Source organism: Trachurus trachurus (genome assembly GCF_905171665.1).
Source record: "Trachurus trachurus genome assembly, chromosome: 21".
Classification (NCBI taxonomy): domain Eukaryota; kingdom Metazoa; phylum Chordata; class Actinopteri; order Carangiformes; family Carangidae; genus Trachurus; species Trachurus trachurus.
In genome coordinates, this window is record NC_139899.1 from 9,911,099 (window position 1) to 9,929,432 (window position 18,334).

An 18,334-nucleotide genomic window follows, 5' to 3' on the forward strand; every position below is an offset into this window, starting at 1 on the left:
GAGTGCTGAGATCTGACCTCGGCTTTCATCTTCCCTCGCTGGTTCTTGAGTGAATGAGTGTATATCCATGTGCAGCATATTTGCAGCCACAGCGAAAAAAAAAAGAAAAAAAAGCTGGACTTTCAGTGCGTATGTTTGTTTGACCTTCTCTTTGAATTTGTTTTGAAGATGGCATCTGAAAAGTGTGTTTATACTATGTGTGTGTGTGTGTGTGTGTGTGTGTGTGTGTGTGTGTGTGTGTTAATGTTTGCATGTCTAGCTCCTCTCAGAGTAGGTTTACAGTCTATTAATAGCATTAAAACATGTTGTATTCTGCTGAGTAGTTTGACTTGGCTATGTCATCGGACTCAGCACAGTGGCAATAAATAATGAATACAGTTTTTTTTTAAATATCTGATTGGTGTTTACTTTTCTCAGTAATCACATGGTTTTCTAATTGTCTGGATGTTGCTCACTGGCCAGATACAAAATGCCTGTGTAAAATTAACTTAAGAGGAATGGTCTACATAACAAACACAGGCAAGCATTGGACTAGGGTCAGGGTTAGGTCAGAGAAATTATATTTTATACTTAATACTTGATAATGATGTTATATTATGTGTGATTTCGGACATTTCAAAAGAGTAAACTCAAACCAGTTACACACTCCTCTGTCAGATTATGGCTTAGACTGAGCTGTTAAACTGGTGCTTGGCTTTAACAAAGCTGTATCTCACCATGACTCCACCCTAGTGGTTTAAGTTGAGTTTTGTGGAGCTTAAACAATGAAGAAGTTCAGCTCATAAGACATAAGTCTGCATAGTCAATCAAACAGGGCAGCCAGCCTGGTTCCACAATAGCTGCCATAGATACAATACAACAGAGATGTGTGTTATGCCGTTGGGTGTCATAGATATGAGTTACCCATCTATGTCGGGTACATCTGCAGCAGTGAATGAGCGGCATTGTTTATGACATGGTGCAGACATATGACTGCTGACAAGTGGATCCGCTCTGTGACAGTAACTGTGGCATCTGGAGGCCTGTGTGTGTGTGTGTGTCTATGTGTGTGTCTATGTATGTGTGTCAGTCTTGGGTCAGAATGGAGTCTTTACACGTCATGATGCTCCATTGACCTTGACTCCGCACACCCACACACACACACACACTTCTTTGTTTTCTCATATCCTGTCTCTGCAAACATAAGTCTTATCTGCATTTTATCAGTTTACCCCCTCTCCTGGTGTCAAGTCACGCATGATGAACAAATATGTTTTAAATTCATTGGATTGGGTTCATACAGTGTGTTGGCATATTCCTGGTTAGTCTTGATAAGGGAACAACATTGACCTCGATGCCACTCCAAACTTAAATCTGCGGTTGTGAGGGAAGTTATTATAGTTCCATATTGTTATTGGAGGCTTATCTGATCAGTCTTCTCCTGTTTCCTAATTTTATTCTGCAATAAAGTTGAACCACTATTTCTTTTCATTACCTTTCCTCTAACCTCTGCCCTCTTGTTTTCTCATCCACTCCAGTCTTAGATGTTTTTATCACATTCACAAACACCACTCAGTGACCTTACTCGGTGCGTGTACTATGTAAAACGGAGAAACATTAAGAATTTTTATCACAGTTTAAACACTTCCAGTATTTGAACGATTTCCATATATTACACAAGGTGATGTAATGGACCAAAGCCAAAGAAAATAAATATGTATTTGCTTCCGCTTGACTTTTCAGACTTAATGTGCAGTACATATATAAAATGATTTAACTTTATAAGCCTGACTTCTCCCATCTGTCTCTCCCTCTCTCTTCATCCAGCATCTAAGCCATGTGGCGGTTATTTAGATGCAAGCGACGCTGGATACATCACCACACCTGGCTACCCACTTGAGTACCCACCTCATCAGAACTGTCGCTGGGTCATCACAGCGCCTGAGCCTTCACAGCGCATCGTTCTCAACTTCAATCCGCACTTTGAGATAGAGAAGCTGGACTGCAGGTAAGGACAGGATGTATGGATGTATAGATTTTAAGGACATGGGAGGAATGGCAAACAAAGTAGGAAAGGAAAGAAAAGTGGATCAAAAGAAGGAAGGATTTTAAGTTGCTTGAGAAGTTAGCTTGAAACTAAGGGATAGACACTTGTCTTACTTCTCCACCAGCATGTCTCTGTGTGAGAGTTTTCTTGGTGAACTTCAGCCCACTCTCCTCCTGTTTCTCTGGCTTTAGCTATCCCATAATAATCACAATGGGACCTCCCTTGGTCCCTTGTCTCTAATTATCAACGTCTAATTACAACACATTTACTGTTCCGGGATGGTTTTCACACTTTGAAAGAATTAACACAGATTAGAGGATTTGGTGTTCAGCATTGTTTTTTGGCCGTTTGGCTTTGTTGCATGTTGAGCTTGAGAGAAAGTCAGGCAGCTAGGAAGCATGAAGTAAAAATACAAGCAATCGGAGATAAAGGCGGACAGAAAAAGAAGGCGAAATTCTGGGAAATGATGGAAAGATCCTGGCAGAGATCGGTTAAGATGCAGACAGATATTTATGGTTTCACAGGGATAGATGGAGAAGAAGTCAGAAAGCTAAAAACAACACATTTAAATGAAAACTGTAAAAATCTATTTTTAAAAGAGATGAAATGATTTATATGGCCTGATTTGACACATCTCTTAGGACCAACACGTGTAATGGTTTAATAAGTTAATACTGTACGTGTAAATAAGATCAGGGAAACACCCATTATAAAAACACATATGCTGTACTTTATTACACAAATCATGAGAGATGCTGAGATGAGGGAGCAATTTGTCACCTAAGACTATAAAGTCACAAACCTACACCTACAACGCATTTGATGATTATTTTTGCCAAAATGATATCCTGTCACTTTCCTGAAAAATGAAACTACAATCCTTCCCTTGTTGTCTTCTAACACAGAGGAGCAGAGGCATCAAACTGTGGGTACTGTGAGTGTATGAGGCTACAGATACAAACCCAGTGGCACAGGCAGGAGGACAGACAAATAGACGGACACACACATACAAGCGCACACACTTACACTTTTACCCTCTCTCCTCCAGTTATATGGCTCTGTTCCGGTATTTTTCCCATCCAGTTATTAACATTTCAGCCATATCAATTATAGATAGGTGAATTTCCCCACTCTGATGTACCGAAATCATTCAGACATTTCTTTGTTGGAATTGAAGCATCAATATTTCACTGGCTGGCTGTTTGTTGAGAGGCTAAAAAGGTTGAAAAGGCCCGCTGTGCGTTGCTCTGTTTTTCTTTACTTTTCCACTGTGCTGTGGAGATAGAAACATACTTCTCTGTCTGTTTCCCGGCCCTCGTCATTTTTTTACTTCCCCACTGCACTTCTTATCTCCAGATAAGTTTGATGCATGAGATGCTCTCTCTTCCTCTTCCTCCTCCTCTTGTCCATGCTGTTTTTTTTTCTATCCCTCTCCCCCCCGACCTTGTTTCCCCCTCCCTGCCCTTCTTTCCGATTTCTCTCTAAATTTTTTACATGCATTTAAAGCCCAGTTGGTTCCCAGGGGCAGAGAATCTCATTGAACCTCTTGACCGACTCTGATTTATTAATTATACACATACAGCATGTGTGTGTTTGTGGTTGTTCTACATTGTAAGACTTGTGGACTTGCTGCCTTGTATTCATTTTTCTTTCAGGAAAGACAAGTTACGTGTTTTTTTCCAGAAGTGATTCTCCTAACATTGCCAGTAAGAACAAGATGTCTGCAGTGTTGGTGGCAACATCTCCTGGCTAATAGTCTGTTATTTACAAGTGTCCCACAGTTCAGAGCTATTTAGGTCTGCAGGCGCCCAACAACCTGAGTGTGTGTCTATGTGTGTGTGCAGGAGTAGGCTGAAATTGAGCTGTTAGGTTCAGAGGTCAAAGAGGCCAAGGGGAAGAAGCTGAAGGTGTGTGTGTGTGTGTGTGTGTGTCTGTGGGGGGCAGACATACAGTATGTGGTCACTCAAGGATTGTCATCAACAGCCCTGACGCACACACTCACCCGTCTTCGTCCGTCTCTTTCTATGGCTGCCTTACATACTTCTCCCTGTCCGCAGCTTATCACTAAATTACACAATATTCTTGAATCAACAGGTGTATATGTAATATGTACATTATTTGTCTTTATGTTCCTGTGTATTGCAGCTTCAGAAAACATAAAAAATGCTGTACATTTTCAGTTTATTGAGAGGAAAATACAGACAGAGGAGTCATCCATGTTTCTAGACAGAGACTACATTGTGAACAGGCAATATGGTTCCTCTTTGTGTCTCTGCACCACTTAGAAAACTCATGAATCAGTTGCATTTGATCAACACACACACACACACACACACACACACACACACACACACACACACACACACACACACACACACACACACACACACACACACACACACACACACACACACACACACACACACACACACACACACACACACACACACACACACACTCACTCACTCACTCACACAGATGCAGTCGCCGCACAAACAGGCTGTTATGAATCGCCGTGACCCAGTCAGACAAGAGCTGTTTTATTGGGTCACTGTGTTGAAGCAATCTAATCTATTATGGTCTTGATTGCAATTTTAGGATGGTAATGTGTAATCTATAATGCAGCACTTTTTGTCAAGCACTCCTTTGGATCTGCAGGCAAAATCGATGGAGAGGTGGTCCGAGAGAGAGATGTTTTCATTAGCATTCATATACGGTGGCCGTTTAAGTGCAGGGAGACAGCAGGAAGGAGGGGGAGAGGGAGACAGACAGCCAGACTGATGAATAAAAAAATAAAAAATAAAAAAAAAGCTGGTGCCCCTTACAAGTGTGTGAGTATTGCCATGGCTAATCATTACTCACCATGACTTCCCCTTTCCCCTGATGGACAACAAAGCACTACATTGGTCTGTTACTGGTGACAAGTCTCAGTTATTTCCCAACAGCTGTATCAGTTTTTTTTCCTGTGTATTTCTTATGAAAGACTAAGCAGATCAAAACCACAAGACAGAGAAATAAACGAACGGCGTAAACTTTGCGAAATTTTGTGACAGATAGATAAGCCGTCTTTTTCATTCACCCTCATTTGGGTCATAAAAGTTTAATGTAGCCTAACTTTTAGATTCGCTGTCACTACATCACCAACTTTAACATTACCAGTCTTGAGAGAACTTCAGGGCATTGTTCCCTCACTTCTCACCTCCAGTGGTGGAAAGTGACCATCTTCTATAGAAGTTAGCATGCTAACCAGCTAGCCCCAGCCCAGTCAACCACTTGAACAGTGTCCAAGAAGCCCTGAGGGAAATAGTACTGCTCAGAGGGTGCATTGTAATCTCTTGTGTTGTGAACAGCTGCTAATGCTAATGTTGTCTGCAGTGATGAGGAGATAGATTAGTTAGCATAATACAGGAAGCAGACCTGGCAACCCAGAGGTGGTCTGAGAGATCACTTGCAGTATGACCACATTGTTGTTGCAATGTCACAGTATTTTTTTTTTTCTTTAGGAATCTAGCCTTTATTCTTGTCTGTCTAAGAATTGTAGCTTTATACTGACTCTACAGACAAGAGCAATAATTGTCCTTCTCTCACTCCCACTAGAAACTGTTACTTTGACCCTGCAAATGATCATAAGACATTCTGATTTAAAACCCAGTCCATTCCTCAGACAGTATTTCAGGATAAAGGTGAAGTGGCTCTTTTGACTGATATGAAGTGCACAGTCATCTAAAAAAAAGTGGTGTTAAACTCTCCATGTGACTCATTATGATCGGAGAACTTGTACCAAACGGTGTGTGTCTGTAGCCTTTTGAGGCAGTGGTTGGTTGTCTACTTCACATTTTCCTCTTAGCTCACTGCCCTGCTCTGTCTCTGAAAGCAAGATCTCTATTTGGAGTGTCTGGAAAGAACGCGTGTGTGCACGCGCGCGCCCACACGCGGACACACACACACACACACGGTTGCTTAGGGAAAAGTGCAGCGTCAGGGTCCGCTGAGGGCAGGCTCAAATCATCCTGACAGCTACCTCACTCTATCCTCTCCTCTTTCCTCCTGGCTGTCTCCCTCCTCCTCACCCTCTCCCCCTTATTCATCTCACCTTTCCTCACCCCTCCCACCCCTCACCACTGCCCAATGGACCCCATCTATCATCTTTCATCTACTCTTGCACCTTCCTCTGTCCCAACCTCTGTTCCCTCCTGTTCACCTCCTTCTTTGTCACCTCTCCTCTCCTTATTCTGTCCTCCTCCTCTTTAATCGCATGTCGCCAGCTCTGTTCCATTTCTTCACTCCTTCCTTACCTTCCCTCATTCTCCCTTTCTCACCCTCTCCCTTCTGCAGTTTGCCAATCTTTTATAGGCCAAATCATTATTCAGCATTACGTATGAGAAATCACAGGCAGGAAACCAAATGCCACACTCTCCTCCTTTTCCCCTCTCTCCCACTCTTTCTCCTCTCTGCCTCTTTAAAATGCATCTATTCTTCCCTCTTTACCATTTATAGACTTTTCATCAGCCTGTATCCATCTTCATCCCCTTTTATCTCTCAGTCTGTCTGTCTATCCATCACTTAAATCCTTTTTCTATACATCTGTCACTTTTTCTCATCCTCTCTTCGTTCCTCACTCTCTCCACTGATCCATTACCTCAGTCCACACCCAAATCAGACTCTACAGTGTTAGCAGTGATATGAGAAACACCCATACATATTCACACATGCAGAAAAGTGCACACTCACATGCAGAAGGGTTAAATGTAAGCTGATATAAACAAGAGTACACAGAGATGGGAGCATTTTTGTGCTCTGAAATAAACTCATATACAGTGTAAGCACAACAGGCAGACAGGCACGTAGGCAGTTTCACGGTTATGTGGCTTACACAATAAGTGTGGAGTAAAGCAGTGAGTTAAGAAGTGATTTATATGACAGAGAAGCTGCAGTCAACGATAATGGTTTCACTAATGATTTAGACCTTGTCTTTGTACTCCGCCTCAATCAATCATCTCTTCTCTTCTCTTCTCTTCTCTTCTCTTCTCTTCTCTTCTCTTCTCTTCTCTTCTCTTCTCTTCTCTTCTCTTCTCTTCTCTTCTCTTCTCTTCTCTCCTCTCCTCTCCTCTCCTCTCCTCTCCTCTCCTCTCCTCTCCTCTCCTCTCCTCTCCTCTACCCATGTAATCTGAGGCAAATATTTTAGCTTTTACACAAATTCCTGCTGGAAACTCGATTACAGCTGAGGTCCAGGTGTTTGATCACATGATCACACCTGACTCGCAGGCAAAACTCCAGGGGACACGACCAAGGAGAAGAGCAATGGGGAAAGTGATGTGATGTGACACTGGCCTGAGGGCGGAAGGGAAAAATAAAAGATGGAGGTAGAGATGAAGACGCTATATGACAGAGAGAGGAACAACATGTGGAGTGACAGTGGATGTTCAGTTACCAGCTGTGGGCATTTAGCAGCTGCCTGCATGTTTGAATTATCATCACAGTGACTCTACCGGCAGGAGAGTCATGCATCCAAATAAGCATCCTCCAATGCTACTGGAAAGACACAGGGAGAGAGAGAGAGAGAGAGAACAGTGTGAGGTTTACTTACCTGCTTTTGAAAAAAATCAACATTCTCACCGGTGATTACAGTGGAGGAACACAGAGTCTTGTCTTGATTGATTGATCCTCTACAAATGTTAGAAAACACCTGGAGTGGATAAACAGTGCAGGACACTTCACCCCCACTGGAAACTTAGATGAGACTTAGTAACCAATGGTTACACAACACGGTCTGAAATATGGGATTTGTTAAGTTGCAATGTGGTGATTTTAGAAAATGCATACACACGCACGCACGCACGCACACACATAATGATGATAATATCAGTGGTCTCATTTGGGCGCTGAAGGTCTGCTTCATCAGTGTTTGTTACTGTAATGACCGTTAGAGTGTGTGTGTGTGTGTGTGTGTGTGTGTGTGTGTGTGTGTGTGTGTGTGTGTGTGTGTGTGTGTGTGTGTGTGTGTGTGTGTGTGTGTGTGTGTGTGTGTGTGTGTGTGTGTGTGAGAGCGAGAGAGAGAGAGAGAGAGAGAGAGAGAAAGTATGAGCGTAGTGTGTATGTAGCTGGGATGTTTGGCTGCATGTGTGTATCTGTGAAGGACTGACCCCGATCAATGTGTGTTAAAGCCATAATGAGGAATCGATCGGTTGTCCTGGAGACTACTGCTACACACACACACACACACACACACACACACACACAAACACACACATACACACACTGTCCATCTATCAGCTGTAATAGGCCTATTACTTGATAACAGTGAAGTCAGTCATCCTCCTCACTCTCTATTAACTACTTCACTGACAGACTGACTACGGCTGCTAAGTGTGAATGACAGTATTTTGTAATGTTGGGTGTCGATGAGAATTAGTATTATTTTATTTCTTAACGGTCTGAAGAAACTATTTTTTTCCAACGAGGCAGCAGCTGTAGTTAAGAATGAGACTCCTATGTGGCAAATCATTAGAAGCAGCCATGATCTTGGTTTCATTTGTATTGGCTTTGACTGTACATGGACGATACTGTAAGGAAGGAAACACACTCAGCCATCATTTATCATATGCTGTGTAATGGTTACATCTGCCTGAATGTATTTTATTTGAAATTCTTCTTTCTCCAGGCATGTACATGAATAAGAAGTAGGATATATGAAAGAGAGATCAGTAGCAGCTCATGATCTACAGCCTGTCATGCCACATGGGGATTATCAGTGCTGCTGGAAGCATCTTTATAGTCAGAGGTCTTGGCTGAATCCACCGCCTCCATAATTGTTCTTTTCTTGACAGAGACCTAACAGTCCCATTTTACTTCCCTAGAAACCACTGAAAATAAAGTTTAGCTGGAATCACATTGAGTCATCCACATGACTGGAGCAGGAAATGGTGTACAACTGTGTGTGTGTGTGTAATGTGTGTGTGAATCTACTCATAGCTGGCTGTTTCAGTTTGTGCGGGGCCACCCATGATTTTACTTCCCTAATAGCAAAGGCTGCATTAGAGGATGGTGTGGTGAGAAAAACAGAGCAAAAATAGAAAAAGAGGGAATGGGTTCCCTCTGTGTCAGCAACAATTTGTGTAAACATTAATCCTGAACTAAAGTGATTCTCAGAGTCCTTAAGTCTGAAGTCACTTTGGTTTATATTATGACTAGACATTGTATAACTTATTACTTATTAGAATGGTGTGTTAATAGACTGGCTGCCCCCATCATGAAAACACATTTCTGCAAGTCTTCCTGCTCTCAGTCTTTTGTGTTTGTGTTAGTGTGTGTGCATGTGTGCGGGTGTGTCTGCCATGCAGACGCTCCGTCTACAGCTAAGGGCACCCCTGATGTTTGAAAGAAATGTGCAGGTGTAAGAAGACAACTCCTGACCTAAAGACAGACAGAGAGAGAGAGAACGTGTGAAAGGCAATTAAGACCAAGGCAGAGGGGAGGAGAAGGTGGAGGGGGGAGTCTGTATTTAAACCTTCTCCTTGGTTCACATCAGAAAGGCTTTGTAGAGCTTTCTCACTCTTGAAACTCACCTACCCCCAAAACACACAAACATAAATCTCACACTCAGTCAGATCTTCCTGTCAGACTTACAGAAGCCCACTTGTCTACAAGTCTACGTCTACAACTCAACACAACAATCTGTGAAAGGCCATCTGTCACGAATGCTTCTCCTTCTCTATATCCATAATCTCCCATGTTACATGTTTTGGAACAGCATTATTAACCACATTACATATTTTATTTCCATTTCCTCCATGTAAGCAAGACAAAAACTGTACATGCAGCTTGTTAACAAGCACATTTCAGAGAAGAGAGTGGGAGAAACAAATTCATGATTTTTATATACTTCCCCATGGCAAACCTCATCAAAACAGTGATTGGCTGCAGTGAAATATATTGGGGGAGAGAAGAGAGACAGATGATGGGATTTAACAGTTTGTTAGAAGCTGTGTTCCTCCCACACAGAGACAGATTGGAAACCCCAAACCCCTCTACAGTATAGATCCACGGCCACAGGCTCTCTCTGTGTGTGTGTGTGCATCCGTGTGTTTTTGTGCAGCACAGACAGTGTGTGTTTGTGCAGGTGTCTTGCGCATGTGTGTGTAGTTCTGCTTTCTACTAAAGGCACAGAGCTGTAAAGGGGGGTGGGGAGGAGAGCGAGGGAGGGAGGGAGGGACACCTGTCTCTGTCTGTCTGAGGGGAGGTGTTGGCAGAGTGAATGCAGTGTCATGTTCTCTCTCTGACAGCATTCACACTATGCTGGCTAAATTTGAAATGTTTTTCCCTTTTTTTTCTCTCTCTCTCTCTCTCTCTCTCTCCAATTTTTTTGGCGCTGTGTCTACACCTGAAAGGAGAGCTTTTCCTAAATGGTCTCCAAAGTGGATGAAGCTTAACAACAGGGTTTTTAGTGTGGACATGGAAAACGATTATGCGAGGCTGCTCAAACACGCTCAGAGACGGTGTGTAACCGTGCGGCCGAGCAGCCAAACGTCTGTCGCCTCCAACCCACTCCATGGTCAAGTCTTTTAATGTCAACACAACCAGTGACATTGTCCAGCTGTTGTCGCGATTCGGCCGGAATTACTGCCCACCTGGTGAACAGGTTGCTGGATCAAATCACAGAGGGGTGTTCAGCTCCGTTAAGAACACAGTAAACACGATGGTGGAGATTAGGAAGTGGAGTTTGTTTGGACTCTCTCTCTCTTTCTACCTTCATGCATCTTGCCCACTCTCTTATTTTCCCTGTCAGTGCCGTTCATATAAGATTTTTTAAATTCACAAATATTCACAAATTCCATTATTCTCTCTCCCCCTCTGCCTCTCCCACACACTGGCTCTTGGCCACTGGTTATGTGTCTGACAGCACATTAGAGAACGCTACAGATGGAAAGGGGACAGAAGGAGAAAAGGAGGAAGACAAAGAATGATAAAGAAAAGAAAGTGCTGAAAAGTGAAACACTGGAAAATAATGAGAGGAGGAGATAGTCAGGGAGAGAAAGAAAAAGAGATCTTGTCCGGGGATACGAAAAGCCGTTAAATAAAGTTGTCATTTCAGAAAAGAGGAGGAAGAATCTGTTGTGGGGATGAGGCGTTCTCTTGGGAAAATATGACAGAAACTGTGACACATACGCATGCACACACACTGAAGCACACACACACATGCTCACAGTGCTGTGACAGCTTGGGTCATAGCTGTGGTGATAGTTCTACACAAAGCAGACAGAAAACATGATTGGAGAGTCGGTGGTGAACAGCCCTCATTAGGCCAGGAGCGCTCTCACCTGTCAGAACACACACATACACACACTCACAAAGACACACATGCACTTGAGGAAAGCCTGTGTCTGTTCACACATCCCATTGTGGATACGTACAACAGTTCTCATCTGTATACCTGGCAGCGTTTTGTAGAGCCACTGGGTTCTGTGGTTCTGAATTAACTCCTGTTGTCTGTGGTTCCCTGAGACAAGAGGTTTGAAATAAACACACTCACATAAACACACGTTTCATGACTGTCCTTCTGTTGGTGAGAATGAAACAGGATCATAACTGCATAAAATATCCAGTTCTCATTCAAACTATCAGGTCCCATGAAAACCTGTTCTGTTCACACGGCCATGTTTAAGGGATCCACCTCCACAAGTCCAACAACTTACACTAGGGTTGTTTGCTATAAGGTTAGAGTGGGAGCTGAGTAACTCTCTGTGGAATTAATATAAGCCAGTGCAATTTCCTCATAAGTGACAAATCCAGCTTCTATATATGTGTGTGTGTGTGTGTGTTTTGGCTTCTGGGTGACTGCATGCTAACAAATAGTGAAAAGATTAACACCCCTTTTATGTTCATGTATCTTTAATGTGTCAGTACAGTAGCAACCAAATACCATGTGCTTTACTTTTATCGCCTCATGGTACATGATACCTTCATCTGTTGAGGCGCTGGGAGGTCTTCTGTTTCTGGCTTATGGTATTTTTAAAAAGTGAATTCATGTCACGCTTAAAGCAAAACCTCTGCGAGGAAAGAGGCAAAAGCGATTTCAAATGATTACTTGAGAGAAATGGCGAAAGCTCGATATCGGAGCAGTTAACAGCTCTGTGGTTAGGAGTGATCGATATGATGGACAAATACCAGCAAATAGAGTCCATTAATAGTTTTTCTTTACAGGAAGAAAATCCCAAATGAAACTTAACTTGGAATCAAACTTACCATCGTCCTTGGTGCTCAAGGAATTTCTCTCAGGAAGCTATTTTAGAGGCAGGCAGGTGTGTCTTTGGCATCCAGACACAGAGGCAACACTCCTGCTGTGGTCCTGTAGAGAGGCCCTAACATTTAGGGTCAGAAAACATGAAAGAAACAGGAATAAAAATAGATCTGACGTCTGTACCTTCTTTTGAAAGAAGGGTAACTGGCACCCTTTACACTGATGTATAATTGTAAATGCACTGGATATGGCAAGAAAACTGTCATTATAAAGCTATTATGCTGTGGATATTTCTATTGACTTTCTATTTTGTCCCCCAAGAGGACAAACTCATTGTTTTTGTAAAAGAAACTCATTATGACTCATTATTAGGTTTTCTAGTTGGGTGACCTTTAGTGCGTGTGGTATTAATGACAGCAGAAAAGGAGGATGGTCAGGTGACAGAAGACAAGTCCTCATTGGGTGGACATCAGAGTGGACGGATGGGTTGACCAAACACAAGACGTTCACATGGGAGACCTCTGCTTCCCGTGTGAAACTGATACTCAGTGTTGTTTCTTTAATCCATGACCGTTCTACAACCTTCATCGTGTGTTTATTATTGTTACCATGACGACAAAAAGCCCTCAGTACTTATTTGAACCCAAACTGTGATCTTTCCTCCACCCTACCAAGTAGTTTCTCTGTCGGATTATTCCACCTTGACTATCACTGTTACTATGATAAGAGACACCTGCTGCTGCCATATGCCTATGGCTTGTAGTCAAGGGAAGAGACAAGAAATCTATGTGGTTGTCAAAACTTGAGGACCTCTCAGGGTTTGTTCCTTCATTTACCAGCACATCCAGTTAGAGATTAGCACAGTCCCTTGTCGGCATGAAGTGTGAGAAGTTACTGAGGAAGTGAGAACCAGGGAAATGCTGAACTGTTCTAAATCCATTATAAAATGTGGAAAATGTGAATTTGTGTGTGAATTGGAGGCCTCCAGGCTGAATTACCAACATTATTGAATTAGACCTGAGAAAAGATGCAAACTGGAGTCATGTGCTGCACATAATCCTTCTCTAGCATCAAAGGCTATATGGGGTTCATCCCTAGTTCAAACAGCTTGACCGTTAGATACACTCTTTAACTTTGAGCAGGAGAAATGTGCGATCGATTTTCTTGTTTCTACATCTTTTTTTATTTTCTAACAATATATTTTTTGCTATTGTTTATTGTCAAGCTGGTGCTTATATTCCTTTCAAATTATAATCAAATGTCTTTCCTTCATTTACTTTGAGAATCACAAGTAGTTAATGACGTAAATTAGTTTGTGTGAGACTGGGAATCAGTTTTCTTTGGGATTATTGAATCGCTGTAACATGTGACACCACATGTGGCCTTTGCAAGTTGAAAGGAAGCACACCATCTTACATTCACATTCACCTTTTCTTTGTGTTAACAGTTGTGTATTGATAAAATTAGATTCTGTTCCCCATGAAGCCTGAAGCAGTTATAACAGCTATATTCATTCAATTACATTGTAGTATTAGAGAAATCGTTCACTTTCCATGCAGGTGGTTCCTCTCCTCCTCCACAATCTGTAAAATGTGTTCAGCTGCACTGATTTGAATTGTAATGACACCCATACTTCTGCTTTAAAGTCCTTGTAGAAACTCAGATGCGAACAATTTACTTGTTGCTTCCTTTTCGTGGCCAAATCTGTGTGTGATGGCTGCCAGATGAAAGAACAAATCAGAAAAGCTGCTCGTGAGGATTTAACAAATTCCATCAACTCAGAATAAAATCTTCTTCCTTTCAGTTAATTTCAATTACAAAATACCTCCTCATTAAGTATGCACAGTTATAGATACTTAGTAAAGTAGGTTCTGATTGCATGTTGGTGAAAGTGTGATTCTTCAAACATTGAATCTCAGGATAGTTATGAAACAGTGCTGAATGCAGTTAAATCTCATCAATCAAAAGGTGTGAGAAAGAAGGCATTAATTAATATGTATTCATGTCTTATGCAGGTATGACTACGTAGAGATCCATGATGGAAACTCGGAGACAGCTGACTTGCTGGGGAAGCACTGCAGCAACATCGCCCCAGCACCCATCATATCATCGGGCCCCTCGCTCCACATCAAATTTGTGTCAGACTACGCCCACCAAGGGGCCGGCTTCTCCCTGCGCTACGAAATCTTCAAAACAGGTGAATGTTTGCTCCTGTTGCATGTTTCCATTTTGCAAAATGAGGCTTGTATCAATGGTGCATCCAAAATCTGACATTTGACATTGGAAACAGAACATGTTGGTACAGTTTTCCCAACTCTCCCGAGGGACATTATCTCTATAAATGGACACATTTACAGTGAACAGGATTTTAGACGGATTGCACCTTTACAAATGGGCTATTAGTAACTGCATTACAAGCTACTCATAGAAGACTCAGCATGCTTCATTAGGTGACCAAGCCCCATTATTTCCCTGGTGTCATGGGAGACAGAGAGAAAGCGACAAGAGGCACAGCAGAGGACCCTTGAGAGACCCTTAGACTGTCCAGGCGAGACATCTCTCCCCTTCATGGCACTTTGTGTGCGTGTGTGTGTCTATATATATGTGTGTGTGTGTGTGTGTAGGTGTGTGTGTGTGTGTGTGTGTGTGTGTGTGTGTGTGTGTGTGTGTGTGTGTGTGTGTGTGTGTGTGTGTGTGTGTGTGTGTGTGTGTGTGTGTGTGTGTGTGTGCCTGACATGGCTCCCCTTCACGCTGCCATGGGTCAGCCAAAGCGAGACCAATTGAGATCAAGGGCGACTGAGACAGAGGGGCGCATAGTGTTGGCCCCACAGCCATCTTGTCCCGTTCCTCCTGAAAGCATTCCACACATGCCTGCTTAATTGAGTCCTGAGCCCTGTTCCCCTGAGACACACACACATACACACACACGCTGGCACACACACACACACACACACACACGCACACACACAGAGGGCTGAGGTTACAAACACAACACGTGCGGTTGTCGGTGTTTCTCACTTGCTGGCACTGGCCTGTTGGGATTTTGTGTGTGTGCGGGTGTGCGTGTGTGTGTGTGTGTGTGTGTGTGTGCGTGTGTGTGAGTCGTCTGTGCTTGACAGAGTCCACCCGGTAGACTTTAAAACAACAAGGGTGTCAGTGTTCACACCCTTGTACCCTAGAGTGAGACACATAGAGAGGGAGACATAAAAGGAGAATGAGAGAAATTTGTAAATTGATGAACAGACTTTGGATTTATGACATGTGAAACTTACCAAACAAAACCATGAATCATTATTATAATCACTTCACAGGAAACAATTGGATGTTCACTCTGTTTTTTTTTCAATAGTTCTCTGTTGTTATAGGAACAGTTGTAATTGATCAACTCCAGTTCAGGCTGATCTAAACCATGTAGCAGATCTCAGTGCAACACTGCTCTTGTCAACTGCTGCTGAAAACTAGAAGAGGTACAATTTTCTCTGCACAAAGAAGAACATGCAAACATTCAGCTCACAACATGAAGATTGCCATTGTTGGAGTTATGATGACTATGACTATAGTCCTATAGTGTTACTGAGAAGCATTTTAGCTGTTGGCAAGAGCTAAGTGACAGTTTACAGTGTATTTATGGTGTGCAGTTAAACAGAGAAGCTTCAACACACAATCAATTTCTCTTAACATGGGAAAATACTATGGTAATTGACACTGTTATAAACCATTATGATCATTTATGAGTGTTTATAACTATAGTTATACAGTGCTATAACTGCATTATAAGTCATTATAAGTATGGTTATAATGCGTTATAGAGATAGGCGTCAAATAAAGTGTTACCAAAACCTAATGTGTTTTTTATTTTACTATTATTTATGAAGGTTAATCTACAAACTATTTAAAGAGAAGACATTTTTAGTGCAGCTATCTCTATAAAACCAACCAACTTATTATAATTCTCTCTGCCTGTGTAACTTTGTGTGTGTGTGTTGGTGTCCAGCCATCCTTGGCAGTAATGATAGAGCCATTTGGAACATTCAAGCTGTTGCCATACTGTTAACAATATCTTGTCATCCTGCAAAGTGCAACTGAACGTCTGGTTGCGTGGGTGGCTAGGTTTTGTGTGCGTGTGTGTGTGTATGGTGTACATACTGTATAGCCTCACAGCAAACTGTCTACATACTGTATGTGTGTCTATGTAGCCACCGCACATTATGTCCTGTTGAACCTAAAATCAACAAAAAAAAGGGAATTTCTCACCTCCATTTCTTTTAAACATTAAAATGCAATGTCGTCACCATTTTTTTTTTCATCTGTTAGATTTTTTTTTTCTTATGTGTTGAATCACTTTGACACAAGTTTTTAATCTGGTCTTTTTTGTTTTTGATGAATAAAAATACAGAAAAAAGAAACAAAACAAATAAAAAATCAGGTATCCCATGTTGCTTTTAGTGTTTGTTAGTTTTGCTTTGATCTTCTTTATTCCCTCACCCAGTTGACTGAGTATTTTGGGGGGTGGGCTCTGACCCAGTCCCGCCTGTTACTGGGGTCTGTGTTTTCGAGTAATAACAAGGTTTGCGTGTGCATGTAGGAGGAGATTGTCCCCCACTCTCTGGGTGTCCTAATTACTGGACACTCTCAAAGATTAACCGTCTGCATCTGTGTGTGTTTGTTTCCAGACTGAACGAACACACATAACACACACAAACCTAAAACACAACGGTGTGTATTTCCTCTACATTTGCAGCTTAGGTCGAATATTTTTTTTTTTTGTAATTTCTAGGGATACAGAATATGTTGATGCCCACACATCAACAAATATTCATTTATGTGTAACATGGGCATCATTATCTGTGGATTTGGAAAAACAAAACAAAACAAAACTGTACCAACACAATGATACACATGCCACACTTGTTTTTGTTTACAGTGCTGTTACTATGGATACTGTAGTAAAATTTCAGCCAATGTGGGCAGAGCCACAACAATGCAGCAGCCAATCAGATTTTACTGTCTAGGCAGTACGCCCGCAGCTGTTATTGTGACCCAGAACTCACCACACACACACACACACACACACACACACCCTTAGACATATATGAATGCACCGATGCAGGCTGAATGGTTACTCACAAATTCAGGGGAGCTTGCATGTCTGCACGGAAATGCTAACTTACACGCAAACACACACACAGACACACAATACTTGTTTTTCTCACACTGCAATGACTTGAATTAATTCATTGGAGATTTATCCTAATCTTAACCACAAGCCTAACTCTCAACCTGAACTTAAACCTTAACTTACACCTCACCCGAATCTTAAATATCAAATCTCAAGTTTAAATATCAGATTTTGATGTAAATAGTAAGTGAGCCCCATAGTGAAAATATGGGAAGAGACACATACTCACACATGCGCACACACAAAGACAAACACAAATACAAAAACACTCCTCAGGCGATGTAATATGGAAGCTATTGTGAAGATTCTTCTAATAACTGCTGTTGTTTACATTCAGCCGGAGCCTTCAGGCGCTTCCTCTCTGCCTCTGTTCAGCTACACATCAAGTCAGTTTATTAAACAGTCCAGCCAATCACAGGGCTCGCTCCTCCTCGCTCTGGCTTTCATTGAGGAAAGTGGATCCAGATCTGCCCCGGTGACAAGCGAGAGGTGCTCTGTGGTAAAGGTTGTGTATCAAGCAGCTGAGACAGGATGTCGTTCAAAATGCACAACAAACCCGAAACAGGAATTGAATCGATTCCCTGGTGTGCAGTGCAGCGCAGCATATTGTACCCCTGTTGAAATATCATCAGGCTTTGCTTACACTGTAGTTTGTAGTACTAAAAGCTATTTTTCACTCTGCCACCTACTGATGGAGATTGTATGAAAGGCATAATGTGACAGATGACTGCAGATTTTGCTGAGGATTTTTTGGGGGGCGGAAAAGCTTTGCTTGCAATTATGTGTAAAATATTTAAATAAATAAGACAGTGTTTTGACTTGATGGCAGACTGGGAATCTTCCAAAATGCCTCTATTTCATTTCCAACTCAAAAGAGAAATCTGGAAATGTC

At 42.1% G+C, this 18,334-nt stretch overlaps 1 protein-coding gene across 4 annotated transcripts in view; it reads left to right on the plus strand.

The window, feature by feature from the left end:
- Positions 1 to 18,334, plus strand: part of LOC311004610 (neuropilin-2-like) — a 92,059-nt gene that overhangs the window by 11,836 nt on the left and 61,889 nt on the right. For all 4 annotated transcript variants that reach the window (XM_083996727.1, XM_083996729.1, XM_083996728.1 and 1 more), the window contains exons 2-3: positions 1,807 to 1,987; positions 14,279 to 14,460. In XM_083996727.1, coding sequence (XP_083852853.1) covers positions 1,807 to 1,987; positions 14,279 to 14,460 — 363 coding nt within the window. The remainder of the gene's footprint in view (positions 1 to 1,806; positions 1,988 to 14,278; positions 14,461 to 18,334) is intronic.